The following is a 26515-nucleotide window of genomic DNA, read 5'->3' on the forward strand; positions in this document are numbered from 1 at the left end:
TTTAAACCATGACAGCTGGGACTTTTATTATTTTTTAGACTCTTAATAGCCTACATAATTTCTGATAGGGATTTATTGTTATCACAAGCTTCTTTGTCCTCTAGAGAAATAACTTTATTTTGATTAATAGATTCAAAAAAGGATTTGGCTGAATTATCACAATATCTTGATGTATATAAGTTACTATAGAATTTGGAGCAAAAAGAAGCTATGTCCTTAGGATTATCGAGAACTTTGTCATTTGTACGGAGACGATCAATAGAAGCGTTCACAGCATTGGATCTTTCCAACCTAAAAAAAATAGGCTGAATTATGCTCTCCTTCTTCCAGGCATTTTTTCCTTGATCTAACATAGGCTTCTTTAGCTTTGGATCTATACATGTCGTCTAATTTATTTTGTAGTTTGGAAAATTCAACACTTTGAATGTCGGTCAGTGGTTCCTTAAATGATAAAGCAGAAAGTTGTGAAAGAACTTCATCCTCTATTAATCTTTTTTGCTTTGCTATATCACTTCCAAATTTTCTTAAGAATTTACCCAATTCATATTTTAAAAGCTCCCAATTATGTCCGTAATTATTTTGTGATTTAGCCCTTTCCCAGTAAATTTGGATTAGTTCAATAATCTGTTGTTTGGCCTTTTCGTATTTAAGAAGGGAGTTATTTAATTTCCAGAGCAACGGTTTGGAGGTAGGAATTGCTTTTTGCGATAAAATAACTACCATATTGTGATCAGTCAGTGGGCTGTTGCTAATATTAATAGAGATATTATTACTACTTAATGTTTTAGAAATCAACCAATAATCAATTCTTGATCGCCTTGAACGGTCTTTGTTACTCCAGGTGTACATCCGGATACATTTCTCTCCAGATGTCAACTAAGTCAAATTTATCCATAAATGCTACAAGATTTGAATTTGGAGAAACTGCTTTCCTTGGAGGGTACCTATCTAGCATGTTATTCATTGTTATGTTAAAATCACCTCCTAAAATCAGAAAGGCAGTAGTATATTTACCTAATGCATATGAGAGTTATTGATCTAGCGTGTTAAAGAAATCACAGTTTTCTGCAACAGAGTTGTATCCATAGATGTTGACAAGAATTAAAATAAAATGATTGATGACAATTATTATAAGTAAGAAGTGTCCTGAAGGATCAATACTGGTTTCCAAAATATTACCATTAAAAATATACCGCATTATCCCTACTCCAGCAGAATGTTCTGACCCATGTGATAGCCAAATTTCATTGCCCCACTGTGACCTCCAAAATTTGGTATCTTTAGATGTAGAGTGACTTTCCTGAAAAAAAGCAGAAATCTACTTTGTGCCTCTTAGAAAACAGAAATAAAGCCTTCCTTTTGACATTGTTTTTCAAACCCCTGGCATTTAAAGAAAATAAAGACAAAGACATAAAAAACGTCAAAAACAAGAGTATCTAATACCTAACGAACAGGATATCAATTAGAACCATAGACTGTAAAAAAATATGGACGTAGTGTCCGTGACGTCACCCATAGATTTCTGAACAGCAGTTTTGACGCGTAAATGAGGCCGTGGCCATCTTAGCTGCGCGTCACCGCACGCCACGGTGGTTTGAGCAGATGAGACTGGTTGCTGACCAGTTGCTGAAACCACGCCCGCCTAGCTCGATGTGACCATGTTAGCAAGCAAAGGAGCTATGTGGCGGCTGGTGCAAAAAAATTTTGGGAGGGCGCAAAAAAAAAAAATTTGAATTTGAAATTTGAAAAAATGAATAGGCTAATTGTTAATTATCCATTTAACAAGTGATATAATAATGTATCTATCTAAAACATGGAAAATTCAGTATTTAAAGCATGCCATAGGGCTGAGATCTACAAAAAAATATCTGTATTTAATTAAAAAAATATATATATATTTAAGATCCTGCCCAATATTGTCCTAGAAACAATGTTCAAATTGAAGGCTATAAAAACAAACATGAATGTAACTGTGTAGTATATGCTATACCTCATGTGCAAAAAAGGGGTCAAATCACATTAGGCCTAGGCTACATTCTAAAATTGTACCTTTACAATCTAAAAACAAAATGTTTTTTGAAGCAGAAATTAAATACACTAAACTAAAAATGAAAATAAATAAAAACAAAAGAACAGACTAATAATTATTATTATTTTGATTACCCTAGAATAGTCACTTTACACAGTTACTGCTATCGTACAAATACACTTAGTTGTAGGTTCGAAATTCTACATATGACATAATTATGTTCGCCAACAAAAACAAATTTTCAACAAATATTTTGAGCAAAATGTATTTTACTCAGATTGAACTCCGTCTGTTCGGCGCGCGGCGGCGCTTGTTCACGGAAGTTTGTGCTTGCTGAAGGCTCGTCCACGCCTGACTGCAAAATGGAAATATTTTCTCGACTTTCTAACTTTTACAGTTGGAGAATATGTCTGTGAAATGTAAATTATGCACTGAGGAAATTATTAAATGTCACTTCAGCTTAAAAAATTATTAATAGAGGTATGTTTGTTTCCACCAATCGCTGCACAAGTTAAGGTTACGTATGATGACGAAAGCACGTTAGTGCGAGCCCTCCCGGAACCCATAGAGATTGCATTGCAGTGCCTGCAGTTCGAAAAAAAAGTTCTTTGAATGGAAGTCTATGGGAGCACTCGGGGCAAATCTCCGCCAGACTGAAATGCCCCAAAAGAGGCGGTACTCCACAGAGCGTGACTCGACGCTGATTGGACTATATCCAGAGGCAGAACAAACAGCCTAGCAGTGACAGCTAGCGTAACTCTGTGGTTGAATGTGATTGAAAAATCCGTCCCTTTCTCACTTTGGTGATGCGTCGCCCTATTGCCCTAATGAAGAAACCGCCCCTTTATCTATCTAGATACTATCTAAATTATTAATGAAGATAAGTTTTATCATCAGAAAGTTTTAAAGGTTTACTGTCAATCTACGGTGTTTTTTTAAAGATATAGATGCTCCAACACCGGTAATTTGTGTTGGGTGTGCAAATAACAACATGGAAAATCAAAATGGGACTTCATACCTTTATAATAGAGATCGCGAGATGAATCCAATCTGTGGCACTTGGGTAAAATATAAATGTCCATTGCAAAACAAAAAACAGTGCTTTTTGTCCATGAAATATTGATATATTATCCATTGTTTGCATAACATTTCTTCTGAATGATCTGCTCTCTGTCATCGTTCTTCAAGAAATAATGCAATCTGAGCAGCATTTATGCTGTAAAACTCTATACGATCTTATGTAACAAACAAATGATCCCGTGTATATTTTTTTCAAAATAGTGCAGCAGTTTTAGTTATCCAAGCAGTGCAGTCGGATTTTGATATCCTCCCGCCATTGTCATTGTAGTAAATCTCACAAACAAAACTTTTAGCCAATGCCACGATCCAACAACGTGTGTTCTGTGTCTCTTCCCCATGCATGCACATCTACACAGACACACATCAGTCTCGAATATTATGCAGCAAGCCATATTTTATAATTGTATAAAATAATCGAGCACAAATACGGCTGAGATGCCAAATTCAGCGGCTGGAATTAACTGAGGTAAAGTAAGTGACGGCTCACAGACAGCAGCGGCATCTACCTGTCACTCAAGTGACCATGCCCTTAATTATGCAGAACTTTAAGGCTTAATATCATTTAAAAGAATGAGTTAGAAAAAAAATTCACCCCCCTCACAGTTGTCATCAAGGGCAAAATTAGCAGTATAGACCAAAACCACAATTTGAACCAACTTGTAAAAGTTTTTTTTCTGCTATAAACTTGGCCAATTTAACATGGAACTCAATGAGATTCTGCTCTCTTTTGGAGCCTGTCCCTAGCGGCCAGTCGATGAATCGCAGTTTAAGTCACTTCCGTATTGGCTTCACGAGAGACTGGGGGAGGTTGCCGCTTGATTAGAACAGAAGAAACTTTTCTAGAATAATACGAAAAAAGCAACAGATCGCCTGTCTCTGCAATACAAAAGAACAATAGTAAGGGCATGAGTACAAGTCTTTCTCGCTTATCTTCCTGTTTATATTTTTGTCTGTTTATTCACACTTTCGTTCCTCTATGAGACATTTAGTTTTGTAGATACTTCTTGAGAACGAGCATATGGTCGGCTGATAACGTAACTTCAAATGGAAATATTCCATTATGATCGTTGTCATTAGTCCCAAAATAAAATTATAAACGATCCATCATGTAAACAAAGATCAATGAAGCTAAATCAAAATCTATCCATCATGTCTGAGAAAAACAACAACAACAACAACAACAAAAAAACAAATCAAATCAAATCAAAAACAAATCCTGGAGCAGTTTGTGCCTACCCGTGAGTACCAGAGCTCAACTGGTGCGACAAGATATCGATGAAGATGCCACAACTTTAATCTGCCTTTCTGGTCATTTGCAGAGATCCTTTTACTGTCGATAGATGCGAAGGGGCCTCTGAAGCCTGCTCTCTTCCTTTTGTGCGCGTTCAACAAGTGGCCAAAGTTTGTTCCTGGCGTCTTTGGTGCTTTGGGTTAAGTCTTCAAAAACTCGTATCTTCCTTTCTTTGAGAATGGCCGCGGTTCTGGCATCCCTCCAGATTTTATCTTGGACGTTGCGTGACAGAAACTGTACGACGATGCGACGGCTCGAGTGCGCTCCTTCAGAGCGTGGGCCCAGTCTATGGGCGACATCAAGTGTGTAAACAAGCTGGTCTGCAATCTCTGGAGACGCTTTTCAGAATAAATCGAGTATGATTTTCCGGACATCTTCTCCTCTCTGCTCCGCAATACCGGCCACTCGCAGATTCCACCTCCTTTTGTAAGCGTCTAGTTCCTCGCTTTTGTCACGCAGCACACAGTTCTCCTTTTCGAGTGTTTCCACCCTGTTCTGTAATGCATTCACCTTGCTTGATATCTCTTCAACTTGATTGCTCATAAACTCAAGCGCCTCAGTCACGCTGTTTACAGGGCCGGCGCGTGCCTATAGGCGAACTAGACAGCTAGACGATGATCGCGTAAACGATTGGCTGATGTTTTTAAGGCCCTACCTCGTGCACATATGATGTATATTAATAATATTCCTTTCAATGCACCTAATAAATAGTCTTTTATCACTTAGTAAAGACAGTTTCAATTAATATCACAAAAATGTATAAAACAAAACATCCTCTTTACCACCTTTAATCAAGTTATTTTTGGGACATTCGTTTGGAATTATTTCACTTATATCAAAAAGTTATCACCCGATTAGCTATTCTAAATCTAAATTATCTTTCCCTCATTCTACTGACTACCAAACCCCGCCCCAACCTAGAGCTGCATATCACCGAACAAAAACACCGGCGTTTTGAGCGGTGAGTGGACTGAGTTTGCACGATCGCAAATTCTCTCATAAAAACAAAGAAATTTAGACATTATGTAAATAAGAGATTCAATGTGTGACAGCTTCATTTATTCTAACAGAACTTTGTGAGATATGACAACTTTTTAGTGATTACAGAGGGAGCACTCTTTGCGCGCCTTCTGCCATACCTTATACAGTAGGCCTATTTTCTATTAAAATTAACAGTGGTTTGTGAACGTAGTGAACAGACGTCCCCGTTTTCCGCAAAAAAGCCCGACCAACATAGCAGCCTGTTGGTTATCGGAGCAATGATGTAGTGATTATATTCACCAACAGAGGGGGCTGTGCAGCTACACTGTCACTGATACACTTGGTCGCGCGCGCGCCGCTTACCTGGAACAGAGCAGAGCGTCATATCATCCATTATCAAAAGAAACATAGTTATCTGTTTCGACTTTAAAAGGTAGTAACAACTATTCATGTTAAATTAAATGAATACGGTTATGTGTTTTATAACAGGGTGCGGGATTGTTTTAGACAGGTTAAACGTCCCCAGTCACAACGCAGCAGATCTGTATGAATAAAAAAATAATACACTTGCAACTTACTTAGTGCTTAAAATGAGACTAAAATGCAAAATAATAATTAAAAATATTTGTTAAATGCTTTTTTATTAATCTAATCTAATATTTATGCTGTTTTATTTTTCTAATGTGATTTTTCAAAATAGTGTAATAGTTTTTTCGGTCCCACGTTATATTAAGTGGCCTTAACTACTATGTACTTACAGTTAAATTAATGATTTGATACAGTGCACTTATTGTGTACATACATGTTTTTACATTGTACTTATATTTGAAAAACACGTGCATGTAATTACATCTGTAATTAATTTCTGTAATTACATTTATAATTACACTGTTGACCCATCCCTTACACCTAACCCCTACCCTTAAACCTACCCTTACCACCAAAGCTTTCCCTAACCTTACCCGTATCCCAATTCAATAGCAGAAAAAGTGTTTTGCAATTCAATATGAACCCAATAAGTACATTGTACTTATTTTTTGATGTAAGTACATAGTAGTTAAGGCCATTTAATATAAAGTGGGACCGTTTTTTCTTAGTTAGGCCTGGTTAATAGTGTAATATTTTTTGGTGAATTGTATTAAAAACAGAACAAAAATCCAAATAAAATTAAATCATAATAGGCTAATTATTAATGCAATTATATAGGGAACCTGCAACATTTAAAAAACAAAAAGATTAAAAATGTATTGTCCCCGTCTTTTATTAATAGATAATAACAAATGAGATTTCGGTGAGATTTTTGCCTATGTGTGTAAGAGAAAGCGGAGCAGTCACTTTGCTCACCTTTGTGTGCACAATATTTATAAATGCCATATAGCCTATTTATAATAAACTCTATTCATAATGGAGAGCTGTGCACGCGCTAGTGACTGGATTTTGGGCGTGAGAACCACTTGCTTCGGTTACTTCACAATTAGCTAGAACTACCACTGATTTGCGGCTTTCGTGTGTCTCATTGAAAACGAACTAGAGACTTGTGCTTTGCGCGTCCTGTAAACTGTCTTTATGTCGAAGTAGGCTACTGCCGGCCCAATTTATCAGCGGCCCACCAGGAATTCTATTCATAATGGATATTCTTACTATTATATAATACATGCAATAGTTTTTTACATTGCAGAATGAAAAAAAGAAAAGAAATTAGAAAACATGCTTGTACATTATTTTATATTAGTGCAAGTTTATTAATAAATCAATAAACAAAACCTTCATTCTTTCACATGCACCTCAAAGATCGAGTTTAATTGTGAGTGTAAAGTGGGGGCGGCACGACTGTGTTTTGCCTAGAGCAGCAGTTGAGCTTGCGCTGGCCCTGGCTGTTTAGCGAACTTGTATTGTCTTTAACCGTTACCTCCAGAGTTTGCATACGATTCAGAGTTTCCGTTTGCATATTTTCAACTCTCTGCAAAACTTCCATCAAATGCGAATTGGCAACCTGATTATCCGATGCCGCTCTGTCACTCATTTTTTATTTTTTTGGGAGGCGGTTTTGGAGTTTCAGGTAAGGGAACTTTAAGCCCCGAGGCATTTGAAGCGTCACTGACTTTGAACGCAGCATCCAGAGATTTCTTGGCGTACGAGTGCATGGCACCACGAGTAGGTTTATCTACAGGTGCTGGTCATATAATTAGAATATCATCAAAAAGTTGATTTATTTCACTAATTCCATTCAAAAAGTGAAACTTGTATATTATATTCATTCATTACACACAGACTGATATATTTCAAATGTTTATTTCTTTTAATTTTGATGATTATAACTGACAACTAAGGAAAATCCCAAATTCAGTATCTCAGAAAATTAGAATATTACTTAAGACCAATACAAAGAAAGGATTTTTAGAACTCTTGAGCGACAAACACGCTCTACAAACGCAACTCTTGCTCTTCTCCGTGGGAGCGCAACAAGACCACGCCCCCTTTTTTGTGTATTCCTGTGGGCGGAGGTTAGTCAAAAAACTGTTTTAGTGACGTCATTAAAGAAGGAAGTAGAGGGATGTAGTCCAAACTGGCCGTTCGATGTAGGCGACTTCTGTTAAATAAAATATCTCGCTTGGCATTGAACTTTGAGCTTTAAAATTTTACAGATTTTATTTATACTCTAACAACAACATTACACACTAACTAAAGTTTGAAACATGGGATCACGAAGAACGGGACCTTTAAACTCTGGACTAGACTAAGTCTAGGACTATTTTAAACCATGACAGAGAAAGCTCTGTTAATCTGGTTTAAAGAGCCATTTTATTCTAGGACTAGGCTTAATCTCTGTCTAGGAATCCGCCCCTTAGCAAGCTACTTTTAAAAACCTTTGGACAGCACTTGTTATTTTCTAAAAAGTTTGGTATTTGTTCTTGGAAAAAGACGCTGGTGAAAGGTGTGAAGAATCAAACACATACCACAAGCATATCAAGAAATAATGTAATTCAGAAATCAGGAACACTGACAACAATGCTTAACCAATTGTAATGTTTTATTAAAATTTAAGGGCGAGGCCGGGAGGAAGGAGGAACGCACTGTCATAGAGTCCTCGCCTCTGTGGTGAATCCGCAGTGCCATCGAGCGTGGCTGAGCAAGTCTGTCGCCATGGAGGCTCGAGGCAGCGGGCTGGAGTGAGTTGCCAGGGGACGGCTGAATTCGCTGCCAACCGCCTGGGGAGTGGAGGGGCGGCTAGCTGCAGTCCGCGAGGGAGCGGAGGAGCCACCACCGTTCGCTGAGGCCGGAGCCTGTCACATGGAATGGGGGACTCCTGCCGGCTGCCCAAACACAGAAGAGCCGTCTCCTTGCGGCCACCAGGCGGTGGAAGAGTATCGAGCCGTCCACTGAGGGCTCTCCAGCGCCGCCGCCGCCGCCAGACATCGCGGAGGACTTCACCCAGCAGGTACAGGACTGGATGACAGTGCGTTTTGGGAACCGGACCTCCTCACCCTCATCCATGAATGTCGGCCGATTCCCGCCTCCTTCTTCCCTGATCTTACTAACCTCGCTATGCTGTTTTTTTAGTTTAAGCACCATTTTTAACTGGTGCTGTGCATTTGTTTTTACGCGCGAGTTTCTTATTGAGGATTGCCAGCTTCCTCAGGGAGTCTATGTCAGGCTTGATGTATTTCACCTTTACCAGATAATTAACGGCTTCCTCCACAGTCATGTATAGGTGGATCATGAGGTATGCCAGAAAAAGTGTAGGAGCGTAGTTGACACCATCTGTGCAGTGAATGAACACCTTATCTGTGGAAATGAAAACAGAAAGACAGTCAAAAAAATTCCCAAACGGGTTGTCACCGCAAAACACTTGATAAAAGATCTTACTTTTTGAGTTTTTCCTGGCCTCGTGGATAAATTTGGCAGCTGGAATGAAGTATTTGCTGATATCGGAAGTCTTTGTTGTAGGCAAGCCACAATATCGGATCTTCGTTCCTCTGTAATAACTCGCTCCTGTGTCAACTGTGTCTTTGATGTCTTTCTCCCATCGAATTCCCAACAAGATCCTGAGTTTCTTTTTCATAGCTGCAGCATTCAGGATGTGAGTAATGCCCAGCTCTTTCATCCTCATTCGGTCCCTTGCTGTCTCTCTGCACAAGAACACAACAGTTTAGATCAGTCTTTCGCTAATGAAGATTTACAATGTAGAAATCTAATTGTGTCTGTTCATACTCCTGCATTACATTATTAATCACATGGTTTATATTAGTCAAAGGTAGACTTACTCATTTCCGATGAAGATGTTTTTCCAGACCTGAGTGACGGGTTTGTAACGCTTTGTACACGCCTTCACACGCCTGTACAATTGGAAACATTCTTCTTCTGGAAATGGATCCTGCTTGGAAGTGCGTGCATTAGGTTTTGGCACAGCACTGCTTGGACCTGGGACACACAATTGTTCTGGACCAGCCAGATCCAAATCAGGTTCCATCTCAGGAAAGCTTGGAACCGGAACACATGATTCCTTTGGATCAGCCTGATCAAATTCAGGTTCCATCTCAGGAACGCTTGAAACCAGAACACATGATTCCTCTGGATCAGCCTGATCAAATTCAGGTTCCATCTCAGGAGCACTTGGAACCGGAGCACATGATTCCTCTGGATCAGCCTGATCAAATTCAGGTTCCATCTCAGGAACGCTTGAAACCAGAACACATGATTCCTCTGGATCAGCCTGATCAAATTCAGGTTCCATCTCAGGAACGCTTGGAACCGGAACACATGATTCCTCTGGATCAGCCTGATCAAATTCAGGTTCCATCTCAGGAACGCTTGAAACCAGATCCGTTTCAGATGTTTGCTCAGGAGTGCTTGCATCTGGAATGCACACTGACTCTGGAACAGCCGGATCCCTCCAAATTATGTTCATCATCCACCCATTGGTAATTTCTGAAAATAGAAGAAAACAAATAATATGTTATCAGAAACATCTCTAACCACAGATCAAACATGAATAATTAGTCCAACTTGAAAGTCATTTCTTTTGCATGTTATTTGTTCTGTACACACACAGTTCAGTAACTTACAGTAGTGACAACCTCATTCTACAACTGAATTAACTCCCGAAAAATGGAAGTAGTGACAACTGCATCTCAAAATGCTCTGCTGATATTTACTTTTTGGGTTGTTCTCTTCAGGGGTTTCAGGAGAAGCGTCCATCTGCAGATCTTCAGATACCAGAATGGCATCATCGTTATCAACCTCCTGACCTAATGGCTCGGAGCTGCTTGGACCTGGGACACTTGACTCCTCTAGTTCAGTCTCCGGCTCGCTCCAGAAAAGCCTTTTAAAGAATGTACCAATTGTGTTCATCCACCCATTGGTACTTTCTGAAAAAAAAAGCAACAATTAACAAATAATATGTTATTAGAAACAACAGATTATCCTAGTTAAAAAAAATATATATACTTGAAATACATTTATTTTGTGCTAAGTATACTACTTATACATTTACATATTTATGTGATAAATAAAAATGCCCTACAATTGCACTTTTGCTATACTAAACTGCAATACTTAAAGTCTGCTAAATTGGAACAACTACTTAATGCACTTTAATTGTGTGGAAGTAGTGTAGTATATCAGTAAGTCTTAAGTGATGTCTCAATAATTATTAGTATAAAATGTTTTATATAGTTGTCGCTCTTTGCTAGGTTTCTGTATATATGGATTTGGAAGACTTTCTATTTGCATCTAATTGTAATGTTGCATCTCAAATGCTCTTTTGACATTCACCTGTTGGGCAGTTCTCAGTGGCTTCAAGAGAAGCATCCATGCCTTTGGTTGAAGGCCCTGCTGGGTCAGTCAGACCTTCACACACCAACTCTGAGACGATATTTTTGATGTCAGTCCCCAGCTGCTTCTCTTTCTTCATACATTCACGGACGGATGTTGTGTTGGTCGTATCAGAAACAGCCTTCACAACATTCCCCTCTAAAGCGCAGTAACTGACTGAGATGTCATCATCAGTCTTAGCCTGCAGCTCCAGATGGATCTGTGCCGACTGATCGGTACCGATAAGGTCATAGATGGCACCGGTGATCTGAAACTCCAACTTCACACCTTCCTCATCTGGTACCCAGCAACTGTCACCGCAGTAGAATTCGCTGTTGAGATATACCTCCATACGCACTTCTCTGAAGTTAGTAGCCATTGTATGTGTGTATCTAATGCTGATAAATCAAAAGAAATCTGATAATGTCAGATGTACAGTTGATGTCAAACTGTGATACACACTGTAAGTGACTCTGTACAATGTGCGTCTATAAACTGTATGTAAACACCGAATACAGACTCTGTATAGAATGTCGTCTTACACAATGTTTCTACTATAATGTACTGGTAGATATCACGCTAAAACTCAATACTGCTCTCAGTGCTCTGATAGTCGCTCTGGAGTCAGAGGCGAGAATTCTATCTTTATATACTGTTTGTGACGTAAACTAAGGCAACGCCTTTTGTGACGTTCCACGGTTCCCATAGAAACGATTTGTTTGGCGAAGCACCGCGAGAGTGATTCAAACAAAGTAAGTGCAGAGGAGCTTAACGGTTTGTTTCGCGAAATCTCTACTATATATTATATTTTAAATATAAATTAAATACTTAAAAAATCCTTGTACTTAATTACCTTTACTGACTCGATCACCTTCAATCACCTTAATGGTAGGCTATGGTTGATTTTTGAGTAACGTTGCGGTCATGTCAGTGTTAGCGATGCGGACTCTCCAGCGCCACAACATAAAAAAACCCATATTTATCATATTTGTGAATGTAATTATGAAGTTTGGATTGAATGTGGTGATAAAAACATCGCGTCCTTCTGTTGAACTGTCCTATCCTCGCGAGCTGCATACCAAAACAAACGACGCTGGTGTAACGTTAGTCCGATTCACGAACAAATGACTCGTTTGAGCAGCTGCATGATTCATTTTATTTTCACTCACGTTTTTTTAATGAACAATACAAAACATCAGAGCATTAAATCAATACAGATACATGTAAAATACAATAAAAGAAAAATACTGATGCAGAAACTTGTGAAATTGAGATCCAGGCAGTAGATAAAGTTGATGAAAAATTATTTATTCATTACAATTAAATTTAGCCTCACACGCAAACTTTAATCGATAATGAAAATACTTAATAAAACCAAAAGGTAAAATAACCATCATAAAGTATTAGTCAATAGTTGATAATAAAATTTAGAGTATTGTAAAATCCAGAGTATTGTATCTAATAGATGAAGATCAAAAAGAGCAATAATTAAGACATTTGCAGATAAGAGACAAGTAGAAGCCAAGGAGAGCAAAGGAGAGAAAAAAAAGCTGAATTATCAATGAGCTGGTCAGCTTTATACCATGAGCATATAGGGAAATTTACATCCCACACAAACGGATGTTTTTGTTAAAAGAAAAGGTTAAATGGTTTTACCCATTTGTCATAGACAAAAATAGTCCAGCGTCCAGTGTCAAAAATAGATACAAGAGTTGTTTTGACCCCCTTTGGGGAATTTTGCAAATCTTACCCTTTTAAATGTCATCAGGAAAAATAACAGACATATTTTGATCAGATTCAAATGAGCAATAATTCTGAAAAACACTTCTGCCGTATTTGGCAGGCATCCAATGTCTAACCACAAACGTGTCAGCATGACCTGTCACACTAGAACACTTGAAGAACAATTGAACATAGCAATCATACTCTTAAATATAAAATAACCGTAAGGGTACAATATCAAGTAAATACTTAAAAATATGATAAGAATTAATATATAAAGTATTAGTACATAAATATATGAAAGCAAAATTAAAACTGATAAATCATAAGCCATAAATGATTAAAAATGAATATCAATAAAAGTGCATGAATATGAATATTGACCATTTCGGATCCATCAAATACACAAACACAGATAAGTTGCCAGGGTAATAAAGCAACAACAATGCAATATCGGCTATGTAAACCTTAAGAGGACAAAAAGGATGAATAAAGAGAAACAGTTTTCATAGCTTTGGGATTAATAGAGCATTGGATAGTTTCGATATACCTGTCTAGATCATCTCTGAATAGAGAAAAGAGAGGTTTAGAGCCAGTAAATTTTTGTTTATGTATGTGAAATTTAGCCAGTAGGAAACACAAATTAATTATGTAATATTTCCCTATATTCTCTTTAGAGCAGTCAAACAATCCAAAGAAGACATCTTTAAAACAGAAGGAAAAGTCACTTATAAAATATGATTGGATAAACAATAACACATCTGACCAAAATTTCTCTGTGTGGGTACATTGCCAAAACAAATGAATGAAATCTTCAATATCTGACTTATATTTCTTAAGAAAGGCTTTGGTCGGGTAACATTTGTGAATTAATTTAAATGTTATTTCTTTTACTTTATTAGTAAGTAGATACTTATGCGACAAGGACCACACTTTCTCCCACGGTAAATTATCTACAATATTATTCAAATATGATATTATATAAGGAATTGTCATCAACTCTCTCTGGAAGAGGGCTCTGATTTTAGAATTATTTTTATGTTGCTCTACAGAAAAGCACACATTTCCAATCATAGAGTCAGTAAGGTTCAAAGAGCGAGTACACGGCCATGTAAATATAGATCCTTGCAACAGAAAAGACACACCTGAAGGAATATTGAAAACAATAGCGTATTCACTAGTAGTTATAGGAATTTTATATTTCTGTAAAAAATCTGAATAGTTATAAAAAAAGCTGTCCAACTAACAGAAGATCATTTTTGAGCCAGTTGTCAAAGAAAAGTGACTTTTTTTTTTTTTTTTTTTTTTTTTTTTTTAGAGAATATCCTTATTGTTCCATAAGTAATATCTGTGCAGAGAGAAGTTGTGTTTGTATATCAGGGACCAAGCCAAGAGCATCTGATTATGGAAATTAGAAAGTTTGACAGGGATCTTTGTAATATTATAGTTACAGAGTAGGAGAAAATTCAGGCACCCAACTTTAGAGAAAATATACTTAGGGATAATATTCCAAAGTGAGGACAGATTATTAAGGAAATTTTTAAGCCAATTAATCTTAAAAGTGTTGTTTAAAGTATAAAAAATCCAACCCCTCTTGATTCATCAGTACAGATTTTCTAATAAAATGGGTTTTATTTTTCCAAACAAAATTATTTAACATGCTATCAACCTTTTTTAATGTTCTATTGTTCACCTCCAAGGAAAGAGCTGCATACGTTAGTCTCGACAATCCTTCGGCTTTAGAGAGTAAAATTCTTCCTCTTATCGACAAGTCTCTCTGCAACCAAGAATTTAGTTTCTTTTGGGTTTTCATTTTTAGAGGATCGAAATTGAGTTTACATCTTATTTTTTGGTCTTTATTAATTACAATTCCTAAGTATGTAACTTGATCTTTCACAGGAATATTGCATATGGAGGGAGCATTACAGCTTTTAACAGACATCAACTCACATTTGTTAATATTTAAATAGAGACCTGAAGCTCTGGAAAAGAAATCAATTCATCTTAAAGCTAAAGGAATTTGAGAGGCATCATTCAAAAACAAAGTGGTGTCATCAGCCAGCTGGCTAATAATTTGTCTATCGTCAATTGTAATACCTTGTAAATTACTACTAGAAATATGCAAAGCTAAAAATTGAGAGGCAAGCAAGAATAAATATGGAGATATAACAGCCTTGTCTTACCACTATTATTATTTCTATACAATGTCCTGACGGCTTTACAAAATGAATCTCCAAATCCAAATTTGGTAAGCGCTTGAAATATGAAGTTGTGCTCGAGTGAATCAAAGGCTTTGTAGAAGTCTAAGGAAAGCATGTAGCTGTCATTAAGGATGAGATCTTCGTAATATATCTAGGACTAATCTAATATTATTTGTAATGTGACGTTTTTCCATAAAACCTGATTGTGATTCATCGATAATACAGTTAAGGACGTCTTTAATTCTTTTTTGCTAAAATCAGGGCTAAAATTTTGTAATCATTATTTAAGAGGGTAATTGGTCTCCAATTTTCTAGACATTCTTTATCTTTATTGGGTTTGGGTATTAAGGTGATAACTCCTTGTGTCATTGTAGGAGGAAGTACTTCTAAATCAAAACTTACGTCAAATACTTTTAGTAAAAAAGGAGATACGTTATCAGCAAACATCTTATATAACTCAGAGATTTTAAACCATGACAGCTGGGACTTTTATTATTTTTTAGACTCTTAATAGCCTGCATAATTTCTGATAGGGATTTATTGTTATCACAAGCTTCTTTGTCCTCTAGAGAAATAACTTTATTTTGATTAATAGATCCAAAAAAGGATTTGGCTGAATTATCACAATATTTTGATGTATATAAGTTACTATAGAATTTGGAGCAAAAAGAAGCTATGTCCTTAGGATTATCGAGAACTTTGTCATTTGTACGGAGACGATCAATAGAAGCGTTCACAGCATTGGATCTTTCCAACCTAAAAAAAATAGGCTGAATTATGCTCTCCTTCTTCCAGGCATTTTTTCCCTGATCTAACATAGGCTTCTTTAGCTTTGGATCTATACATGTCGTCTAATTTATTTTGTAGTTTGGAAAATTCAACACTTTGAATGTCGGTCAGTGGTTCCTTAAATGATAAAGCAGAAAGTTGTGAAAGAACTTCATCCTCTATTAATCTTTTTTGCTTTGCTATATCACTTCCAAATTTTCTTAAAAATTTACCCAAGTCATATTTTAAAAGCTCCCAATTATGTCCGTAATTATTTTGCGATTTAGCCCTTTCCCAGTAAATTTGGATTAGTTCAATAATCTGTTGTTTGGCCTTTTCGTATTTAAGAAGGGAGTTATTTAATTTCCAGAGCAACGGTTTGGAGGTAGGAATTGCTTTTTGCGATAAAATAACTACCATATTGTGATCAGTCAGTGGGCTGTTGCTAATATTAATAGAGATATTATTACTACTTAATGTTTTAGAAATCAACCAATAATCAATTCTTGATCGCCTTGAACGGTCTTTGTTACTCCAGGTGTACATCCAGATACATTTCTCTCCAGATGTCAACTAAGTCAAATTTATCCATAAATGCTACAAGATTTGAATTTGGAGAAACTGCTTTCCTTGGAGGGTACCTATCTAGCATGTTATTCATTGTTATGTTAAAATCACCTCCTAAAATCAGAAAGGCAGTAGTATATTTACCTAATGCATATGAGAGTTATTGATCTAGCGTGTTAAAGAAATCACAGTTTTCTGCAACAGAGTTGTATCCATAGATGTTGACAAGAATTAAAATAAAATGATTGATGACAATTATTATTAGTAAGAAGTGTCCTGAAGGATCAATACTGGTTTCCAAAATATTACCATTAAAATATACTTCATTATCCCTACTCCAGCAGAATGTTCTGACCCATGTGATAGCCAAATTTCATTGCCCCACTGTGACCTCCAACATTTGGTATCTATAGATGTAGAGTGACTTTCCTGAAAAAAGCAGAAATCTACTTTGTGCCTCTTAGAAAACAGAAATAAAGCCTTCCTTTTGACATTGTTTTTCAAACCCCTGGCATTTAAAGAAAATAAAGACAAAGAAAGACATAAAAAAGAAAACAAGAGTATCTAATACCTAACGAACAGGATATCAATTAGAACAGAAGAAACTTCTCTAGAATAATACGAAAAAAGCAACAGATCGCCTGTCTCTGCAATACAAAAGAACAATAGTAAGGGCATGAGTACAAGTCTTTCTCGCTTATCTTCCTGTTTATATTTTTGTCTGTTTATTCACACTTTCGTTCCTCTATGAGACATTTAGTTTTGTAGATACTTCTTGAGAACGAGCATATGGTCGGCTGATAACGTAACTTCAAATGGAAATATTCCATTATGATCGTTGTCATTAGTCCCAAAATAAAAATAAAATTATAAACGATCCATCATGTAAACAAAGATCAATGACGCTAAATCAAAATCTATCCATCATGTCTGAGAAAAAAACAACAACAACAACAAAAAAACAAATCAAATCAAAAACAAATCCTGGAGCAGTTTGTGCCTACCCGTGAGTACCAGAGCTCAACTGGTGCGACAAAATATCGATGAAGATGCCACAACTTTAATCTGCCTTTCTGGTCATTTGCAGAGATCCTTTTACCGTCGATATATGCGAAGGGGCCTCTGAAGCCTGCTCTCTTCCTTTTGCGCGCGTTCAACAAGTGGCCAAAGTTTGTTCCTGGCGTCTTTGGTGCTTTGGGTTAAGTCTTCAAAAACTCGTATCTTCCTTTCTTTGAGAATGGCCGCGGTTCTGGCATCCCTCCAGATTTTATCACGGACGTTGCGTGACAGAAACTGTACGACGATGCGACGGCTCGAGTGCGCTCCTTCAGAGCGTGGGCCCAGTCTATGGACGACATCAAGTGTGTAAACAAGCTGGTCTGCAATCTCTGGAGACGCTTTTCAGAATAAATCGAGTAGGATTTTCCGGACATCTTCTCCTCTCTGCTCCGCAATACCGGCCACTCGCAGATTCCACCTCCTTTTGTAAGCATCTAGTTCCTCGCTTTTGTCACGCAGCACACAGTTCTCCTTTTCGAGTGTTTCCACCCTGTTCTGTAATGCATTCACCTTGCTTGATATCTCTTCAACTTGATTGCTCATAAACCCAAGCGCCTCAGTCACGCTGTTTACAGGGCCGGCGCGTGCCTATAGGCGAACTAGACAGCTGCCTAGGGCGGCAAAAAGGAGAGGGATTTCGTTTTTAAGTTAATTAATCAAGTTATTTTTGGGACATTCGTTTGAAATTATTTCACTTATATCAAAAAGTTATCACCCGATTAGCTATTCTAAATCTAAATTATCTTTCCCTCATTCTATTGACTACCAAACCCCGCCCCAACCTAGAGCTGCATATCACCGAACAAAAACACCGGCGTTTTGAGTGGTGAGTGGACTGAGTTTGCACGATCGCAAATTCTCACATAAAAACAAAGAAATTTAGACATTATGTAAATAAGAGATTCAATGTGTGACAGCTTCATTTATTATAACAGAACTTTGTCAGATATGACAACTTTTTAGTTATTACAGAGGGAGCACTCTTTGCGCGCCTTCTGCCATACCTTATACAGTAGGCCTATTTTCTATTAAAATTAACAGTGGTTTGTGAACGTAGTGAACTATGGAAGCCCGTTTCCGCCACTAAAAAAAAAAAAAAAAAAAAACTTAACAAAAAAAAAAAAAAAAAGCCAGTAAAAAAAAAAAGATGAATTGCGACTTTTTATCTCAGAATTCTGACTTTTTAATTCGCAATTGCGAGTTATAAAGTCAGAATTCTGAGATATAAAGTCGCAATTGCGTGATAAAAAGTCAGAATTCTGAGATATAAAGTCGCAATTGCGCGTTATAAAGTCAGAATTCTGAGATATAAAGTCGCAATTGCGTGATAAAAAGTCAGAATTCTGAGATAAAAACTCGCAATTGCGTGATAAAAAGTCAGAATTCTGAGATATAAAGTCGCAATTGCGTGATAAAAAGTTAGAATTCTGAGATATAAAGTCGCAATTGCGTGATAAAAAGTCAGAATTCTGAGATATAAAGTCGCAATTGCGTGATAAAAAGTCAGAATTCTGAGATATAAAGTCGCAATTGCGTGATAAAAAGTCAGAATTCTGAGATATAAAGTCGCAATTGCGTGATAAAAAGTCAGAATTCTGAGATAAAAACTTGCAATTGCTTGATAAAAAGTCAGAATTTTGAGATATAAAGTCGCAATTGCGAGTTATAAAGTCAGAATTCTGAGATATAAAGTCTCAGAATTATATCTCAGAAATTCAGAATTCTGAGATATAAAGTCGCAATTGCGTGATATAAAGTCAGAATTGCGAGATATAAAGTCGCAATTGCGAGTTATAAAGTCAGAATTCTGAGATATAAAGTCGCAATTGCGAGTTTTTATTGATGGAAGTTTTTTCGCAAGTTAAAAAGTCAGAATTCTGAGATAAAAAGTCGCAAGTCATCTTTTTTTTTGTGGCTTTTTTTTTTTTTTTTTTTAGTTGAGGTTTTTTTTTTTTTTTTAGTGGCGGAAACGGGCTTCCATACCGATTTGCGGCTTTCGTGTGTCTCATTGAAAACGAACTAGAGACTTGTGCTTTGCGCGTCCTGTAAACTGTCTTTATGTCGAAGTAGGCTACTGCCGGCCCAATTTATCAGCGGCTCACCAGGAATTCTCCTGAATCTTCCAGGAGATATTCTTACTATTATATAATACATGCATTTGTTAGTGGTTACGTGTTGAATATTTTTTTACATTGCAGAATGAAAAAAAGAAAAGAAATCAGAAAACATGCTTGTACATTATTTTATATTAGTGCAAGTTTATTAATAAATCAATAAACAAAACCTTCATTCTTTCACATGCACCTCAAAGATCGAGTTTAATTGTGAGTGTAAAGTGGGGGCGGCACGACGGTGTTTTGCCTAGAGTGGCAGTTGAGCTTGCGCTGGCCCTGGCTGTTTAGCGAACTTGTATTGTCTTTAACCGTTGCCTCCAGAGTTTGCATACGATTCAGAGTTTCCGTTTGCATATTTTCAACTCTCTGCAAAACTTCCATCAAATGAGAGTTGGCAACCTGATTATCCGATGCCGCTCTGTCACTCATTTTTGATTTTTTGGGAGGCGGTTTTGGAGTTTCAGGTAAGGGAACTTTAAGCCCCGAGGCATTTGAAGCGTCACTGACTTTGAACGCAGCATCCAGAGATTTCTTGGCGTACGAGTGCATGGCACCACGAGTAGGTTTATCTACAGGTGCTGGTCATATAAGAATGATGATATAGAATATCATCAAAAAGTTGATTTATTTCACCAATTCCATTCAAAAAGTGAAACTTGTATATTATATTCATTCATTACACACAGACTGATATATTTCAAATGTTTATTTCTTTTAATTTTGATGATTATAACTGACAACTAAGGAAAATCCCAAATTCAGTATCTCAGAAAATTAGAATATTACTTAAGACCAATACAAAGAAAGGATTTTTAGAACTCTTGAGCGACAAACACGCTCTACAAACGCAACTCTTGCTCTTCTCCGTGGGAGCGCAACAAGACCACGCCCCCTTTTTTTGTGTATTCCTGTGGGCGGAGGTTAGTCAAAAAACGTCATTTAGTGACGTCATTAAAGAAGGAAGTAGAGGGATGTAGTCCAAACTGGCCGTTCGATGTAGGCAACTTCTGTTAAATAAAATATCTCGCTTGGCATTGAACTTTGAGCTTTAAAATTTTACAGATTTTATTTATACTCTAACAACAACATTACACACTAACTAAAGTTTGAAACATGGGATCACGAAGAACGGGACCTTTAAACTCTGGACTAGACTAAGTCTAGGACTATTTTAAACCATGACAGAGAAAGCTCTGTTAATCTGGTTTAAAGGGCCATTTTATTCTAGGACTAGGCTTAATCTCTGTCTAGGAATCCGCCCCTTAGCAAGCTACTTTTAAAAACCTTTGGACAGCACTTGTTATTTTCTAAAAAGTTTGGTATTTGTTCTTGGAAAAAGACGCTGGTGAAAGGTGTGAAGAATCAAACACATACCACAAGCATATCAAGAAATAATGTCATTCAGAAATCAGGAACACTGACAACAATGCTTAACCAATTGTAATGTTTTATTAAAATTTAAGGGCGAGGCCGGGAGGAAGGAGGAACGCACTGTCATAGAGTCCTCGCCGCTGTGGTGAATCCACGGTGCCATCGAGCGTGGCTGAGCGAGTCTATCGCCATGGAGGCTCGAGGCAGCGGGCTGGAGTGAGTTGCCAGGGGGACGGCTGAATTCGCTGCCAACCGCCTGGGGAGTGGAGGAGCGGCTAGCTGCTGTCCGCGAGGGAGCGGAGGAGCCACCACCGTTCGCTGAGGCCGGAGCCTGTCACATGGAATGGGGGACTCCTGCCGGCTGCCCGAACACAGAAGAGCCGTCTCCTTGCGGCCACCAGGCGGTGGAAGAGTATCGAGCCGTCCACTGAGGGCTCTCCAGCGCCGCCACCGCCGCCAGGCATCGCGGAGGACTTCACCCAGCAGGTACAGGACTGGATGACAGTGCGTTTTGGGAACCGGACCTCCTCACCCTCATCCATGAATGTCGGCCGATTCCCGCCTCCTTCTTCCCTGATCTTACTAACCTCGCTATGTTTTTTAAAAATCTGATCTGTTTTTTTAATTTATGCACCATTTTTAACTGGTGCTGTGCATTTGTTTTTACTTGCACACGAGTTTCTTATTGAGGATTGCCAGCTTCCTCAGGGAGTCTATGTCAGGCTTGATGTATTTCACCTTTACCAGATAATCAATGGCATCCTCCACAGTCATGGATTGGTGGATCATGAGGTATGCCAGAAAAAGTGTAGGAGCGTAGTTGACACCATCTGTGCAGTGAATGAACACCTTATCTGTGGAAATAAAAACAGAAAGACAAAAAATTTTTACAAAAAATTCCCAAACAGGTTGTCACTGCAAAACAGTTGATAAAAGATCTTACTTTCGGAGTTTTTCCTGGCCTTGTGGATAAATTTGGCAGCTGGCATGAAGTATTTGCTGATATCGGAAGTCTTTGTTGTAGGCAAGCCACAATATCGGATCTTCGTTCCTCTGTAATAACTCGCTCCTGTGTCAACTGTGTCTTTGATGTCTTTCTCCCATCGAATTCCCAACAAGATCCTGAGTTTCTTTTTCATAGCTGCAGCATTCAGGATGTGAGTAATGCCCAGCTCTTTCATCCTCATTCGGTCCCTTGCTGTCTCTCTGCACAAGAACACAACAGTTTAGATCAGTCTTTCGCTAATGAAGATTTACAATGTAGAAATATAATTGTGTCTGTTCATACTCCTGCATTACATTATTAATCACATGGTTTATATTAGTCAAAGGTAGACTTACTCATTTCCGATGAAGATGTTGTTCCAGACCTGAGTGACGGGTTTGTAACGCATTGTACACGCCTTCACACACCTGTACAATTGAAAACAATCTTCTTCTGGAAATGGATCCCGCTTGGAAGTGCGTGCATTAGGTTTTGGCACAGCACTGCTTGGACCTGGGACACACGATTCATCTGAATCAACCAGATCCAGATCAGGAAGGCTTGGAACAGGGACACACAATTGTTCTGGACCAGCCAGATCCAAATCAGGTTCCATCTCAGAAAAGCTTGGAACCGGAACACATGATTCCTCTGGATCAGCCTGATCACATTCAGGTTCCATCTCAGGAACGCTTGAAACCAGAACACATGATTCCTCTGGATCAGCCTGATCAATTTCAGGTTCCATCTCAGGAACGCTTGGAACCAGATCTGTTTCAGATGTTTGCTCAGGAGTGCTTGCATCTGGAACGCACACTGGCTCTGGAACAGCCGGATCCCTCCAAAAAAACATTTTAAAGAATGCACCAGTTTTGTTCATCATCCACCCATTGGTACTTTCTGAAAATAGAAGAAAACAAATAGTATGTTATCAGAAACATCTCTAACCACAGATCAAACATGAATAATTAGTCCAACTTGAAAGTCATTTCTTTTGCATCTCATTTGTTCTGTACACACACAGTTCAGTAATTTACAGTAATTCATCTCACTCCTGAAACTTTTCAGTGTGTACGTAGCCATTGTAATGTTGCATCTCAAATGCTCTGTAGACATTTACCTTCTGGGCTGTTCTCATGGGTTTCAGGAGAAGCGTCCATGCCACTGTTGCTCCCTGACACTTCTGTTGAAGGCCCTGCTGACTCGGCCAGATCTTCAGACACCAGTGTAGGGCTCTTCAAATCAGAGATGGCATCATCGATGTCAACCTCCTGACCTTCTGGCTCTGGAACAGTTGGATCTTTCCCAAAAAGCTTTTTGAAGAATGCACAAATTTTGTTGTTCTTCTTCACTTTTTTGAAAAAAGAAGAAAATTAATATGTTATCAGAAACATCTCTAACCACAGATCAAACATGAATAATTAGTCCAACTTGAGAGTCATTTGTGTTTGCATCTCATTTGTTTTGTACACACAGTGCAGTAACTTACAGTAGTGACAACCTCATTCTACAACTGAATTAACTCCCGAAAAATGGAAGTAGTGACAACTGCATCTCAAAATGCTCTGCTGATATTTACTTTTTGGGTTGTTCTCTTCAGGGGTTTCAAGAGAAGCGTCCATCTGCAGATCTTCAGACACCAGAATGGCATCATTGTCATCAACCTCCTGACCTAATGGCTCGGAGCTGCTTGGACCTGGGACACTTGACTCCTCTAGTTCAGTCTCCGGCTCGCTCCAGAAAAGCCTTTTAAAGAATGTACCAATTGTGTTCATCCACCCATTGGTACTTTCTGAAAAAAAGTAACAATAAACAAATAATACGTTATTAGAAACAACAGATTACCCTAGTGAAAAAAAAAAATACATATTTGAAATACATTTATTTTGTGCTAAGTATACTACTTATACATTTACATATTTATGTGATAAATAAAAATACCCTACAATTGCACTTTTGCTATACTAAACTGCAATACTTAAAGTCTGCTAAATTGGAACAACTACTTAATGCACTTTAATTGTGTGGAAGTAGTGCTGAGATCCAACTTAAGATATACTAAAGTATATTTGATTTTGCTTTATATCAGTTTAATATTAAATATAAAATTAATGATATTATATTATATCAGTAAGTCTTAAGCAATGTCTCAATTATTATTAGTATAAAATGTTTTATATAGTTGTCGCTCTGTTTCTGTATATATGGATTTGGAAGACTTTCTATTTGCATCTAATTGTAATGTTGCATCTCAAATGCTCTGTTGACGTTCACCTGTTGGGCAGTTCTCAGGGGCTTCAAGAGAAGCATCCATGCCTTCGGTTGAAGGCCTTGCTGGGTCAGTCAGACCTTCACACACCAACTCTGAGATGATATTTTTGATGTCAGTCCCCAGCTGCTTCTCTTTCTTCCCACATTCACAGACGGATGTTGTGTTGGTCGTATCAGAAACAACCTTCACAACATTCCCCTCTAAAGCGCAGTAACTGACTGAGATGTCATCATCAGTCTCAGCCTGCAGCTCCAGATGGATCTGTGCCGACTGATCGGTACCGATAAGGTCATAGATGGCATCGGTGATCTGAAACTCCAACTCCACACCTTCCTCATCTGGTACCCAGCAACTGTCACCGCAGTAGAATTCGCCGTTGAGATATACCTCCATACGCACTTCTCTGAAGTTAGTAGCCATTGTATGTGTGTATGTAATGCTGACAAATCAAAAGAAATCTGATAATGTCAGATGTACAGTTGATGTCAAACTGTGATACACACTGTAAGTGACTCTGTACAATGTGCGTCTATAAACTGTATGTAAACACCGAATACAGACTCTGTATAGAATGTCGTCTTACACAATGTTTCTACTATAATGTACTGGTAGATATCACGCTAAAACTCAATACTGCTCTCAGTGCTCTGATAGTCGCTCTGGAGTCAGAGGCGAGAATTCCATCTTTATATACTGTTTGTGACGTAAACTAAGGCAACGCCCTTTGTGACGTTCCACGGTTCCCATAGAAACGATTTGTTTGGCGAAGCACCGCGAGAGTGATTCAAACAAAGTAAGCGCAGAGGAGCTCAACGGTTTGTTTCGCGAAATCTCTACTATGTATTATATTTTTAATATAAGTTAAATACTTAAAAAATCCCTGTACTCAATTACCTTCGATTTCAATCACCTTAATGGTAGGCTATGGTTGATTTTCGAGTAACGTTTCTGTTTGCGGTAGTGTCAATGTTTGCGATGCGGACTCTCCAGCGCCACAACATAAAAAAAAAAAAAATCATATCATATTTGTGAGTAATTCTTAAGTCTGAATTGAAAGTGTTGATAAAAACATCGCGTGCGTCCTTCTGTTGAACTGTCCTGTCCCCGCGAGCTGCATACCAAAACAAACGACGCTAGTCCGATTCACGAACAAATGACTCGTTTGAGCAGCTTCATGATTCATTTTATTTTCACTCACTTTACAACGAATCCTTCACCGAATGAACTTCAGGATTTCGGCAGAGCGGTTGAATCAACATCTGACTCACATACTGAACCGCAAGTTATTGTTCTTTCAACGATGCTCGTTTTAAAACGAGTACCGAAGGTTTGTGAAACTTTACGTAACCAAATTAGGGAATTACCTAATCATGAAATATAACGTTAGATGAATATCTGGATTGACATGCATTAGTGTCGAGTAGGGTTAAAAAAAATGCCTTCTCATGTAACTAACGTATAGTGCAAAATACTCAAGAATCATCATACTATAAAATATATTTATTGTTACTACTGTAAAGCCATATTTTCTCCAAAGGTCTTAATAGTGATAAAAAAAGTACAACTAGATCTCTTTTATTGAATCTAGAAGGTTTTAATTATATTGTTTCATATGAAGGTATTTTAAAGTGTCAAAAGATCATTTGGTTTAACCGTCCAAAGGCCAATACAGTCAGTTAATTTTTTGATTAAAATATGTTAAAATGTAATAAATGTATATATTTTTTTTCTTCTGGCATGATTTTATAACATCATATATCAACATAGTTCAAAATGGTATTAAAATTATGTAGATGTCATTGCTTTGTTATGAGAAAGAATATCTGGTAAAATGAATTTCATTGATGTCATTCGGAGTAACCAATATAAAGGGACCATTTTGGATCAAGTCAAGTGGTCAATATAATGTGACAGGATGTGACATCATTCAGACACCTGCAAAGAATCACATGGTAGCTTACTCTCTCTTAACTATTTGAAAAATTCACGTTTTCACTTGCTCATACGCATGTCCCGAAACATCAGGTCATTTGGCACAACCGCTATAAAACATGGAAAATGTTGTAATATTTTAAAAACTTGTACTAAATATAAAATGTTTGATTGTTCTTTTGCTAGCTAAATATTGTCATTCGGTATAACCAAAAGTGTCATTCAGCAAAACCAAAATTTTGGTTAAGCCAAATTACTTTTTTGGTTTTAAATTGTGCAAAAAATGACAAAAGCAGTGGTAATTGATTATAAAAACCACATAATGTCAT

The 26515-nt window shown here is 37.7% G+C and overlaps 2 protein-coding genes across 9 annotated transcripts in view; one reads left to right on the forward strand and one right to left on the reverse strand.

Annotated features, from left to right (window-relative positions):
* Positions 1-8368: 8368 nt before the first annotated feature.
* Positions 8369-24674, reverse strand: LOC125260707. The gene is made up of 13 exons (XM_048179194.1): positions 24257-24674; positions 23562-23774; positions 23103-23333; positions 22339-22882; positions 21941-22203; positions 21663-21851; positions 21153-21491; positions 20134-20204; positions 11157-11601; positions 10538-10750; positions 9647-10310; positions 9249-9511; positions 8369-9167 (listed from the first exon to the last, which is right to left on the reverse strand). Exons 1-13 carry the CDS (start codon positions 24672-24674, stop codon positions 8944-8946), a joined length of 4077 nt encoding a protein of 1358 aa, XP_048035151.1. The 3' UTR covers positions 8369-8943.
* The window catches only part of reps2 (RALBP1 associated Eps domain containing 2), a 91971-nt gene continuing 89980 nt past the window's right edge, over positions 24525-26515 (forward strand). For 3 of the 8 annotated variants that reach the window (XM_048177153.1, XM_048177152.1, XM_048177160.1), the window contains exon 1: positions 24954-25581. The gene's annotated coding sequence lies outside the window, so the exon portion shown is untranslated. Of the gene's footprint in view, positions 24663-24953; positions 25582-26515 lie in introns of those variants that run through there. The other 5 variants (XM_048177154.1, XM_048177161.1, XM_048177158.1 and 2 more) reach the window with 4 other exon arrangements.

The sequence above is a fragment of the Megalobrama amblycephala genome, linkage group LG24, assembly GCF_018812025.1.
Source record: "Megalobrama amblycephala isolate DHTTF-2021 linkage group LG24, ASM1881202v1, whole genome shotgun sequence".
NCBI classification, from domain to species: domain Eukaryota; kingdom Metazoa; phylum Chordata; class Actinopteri; order Cypriniformes; family Xenocyprididae; genus Megalobrama; species Megalobrama amblycephala.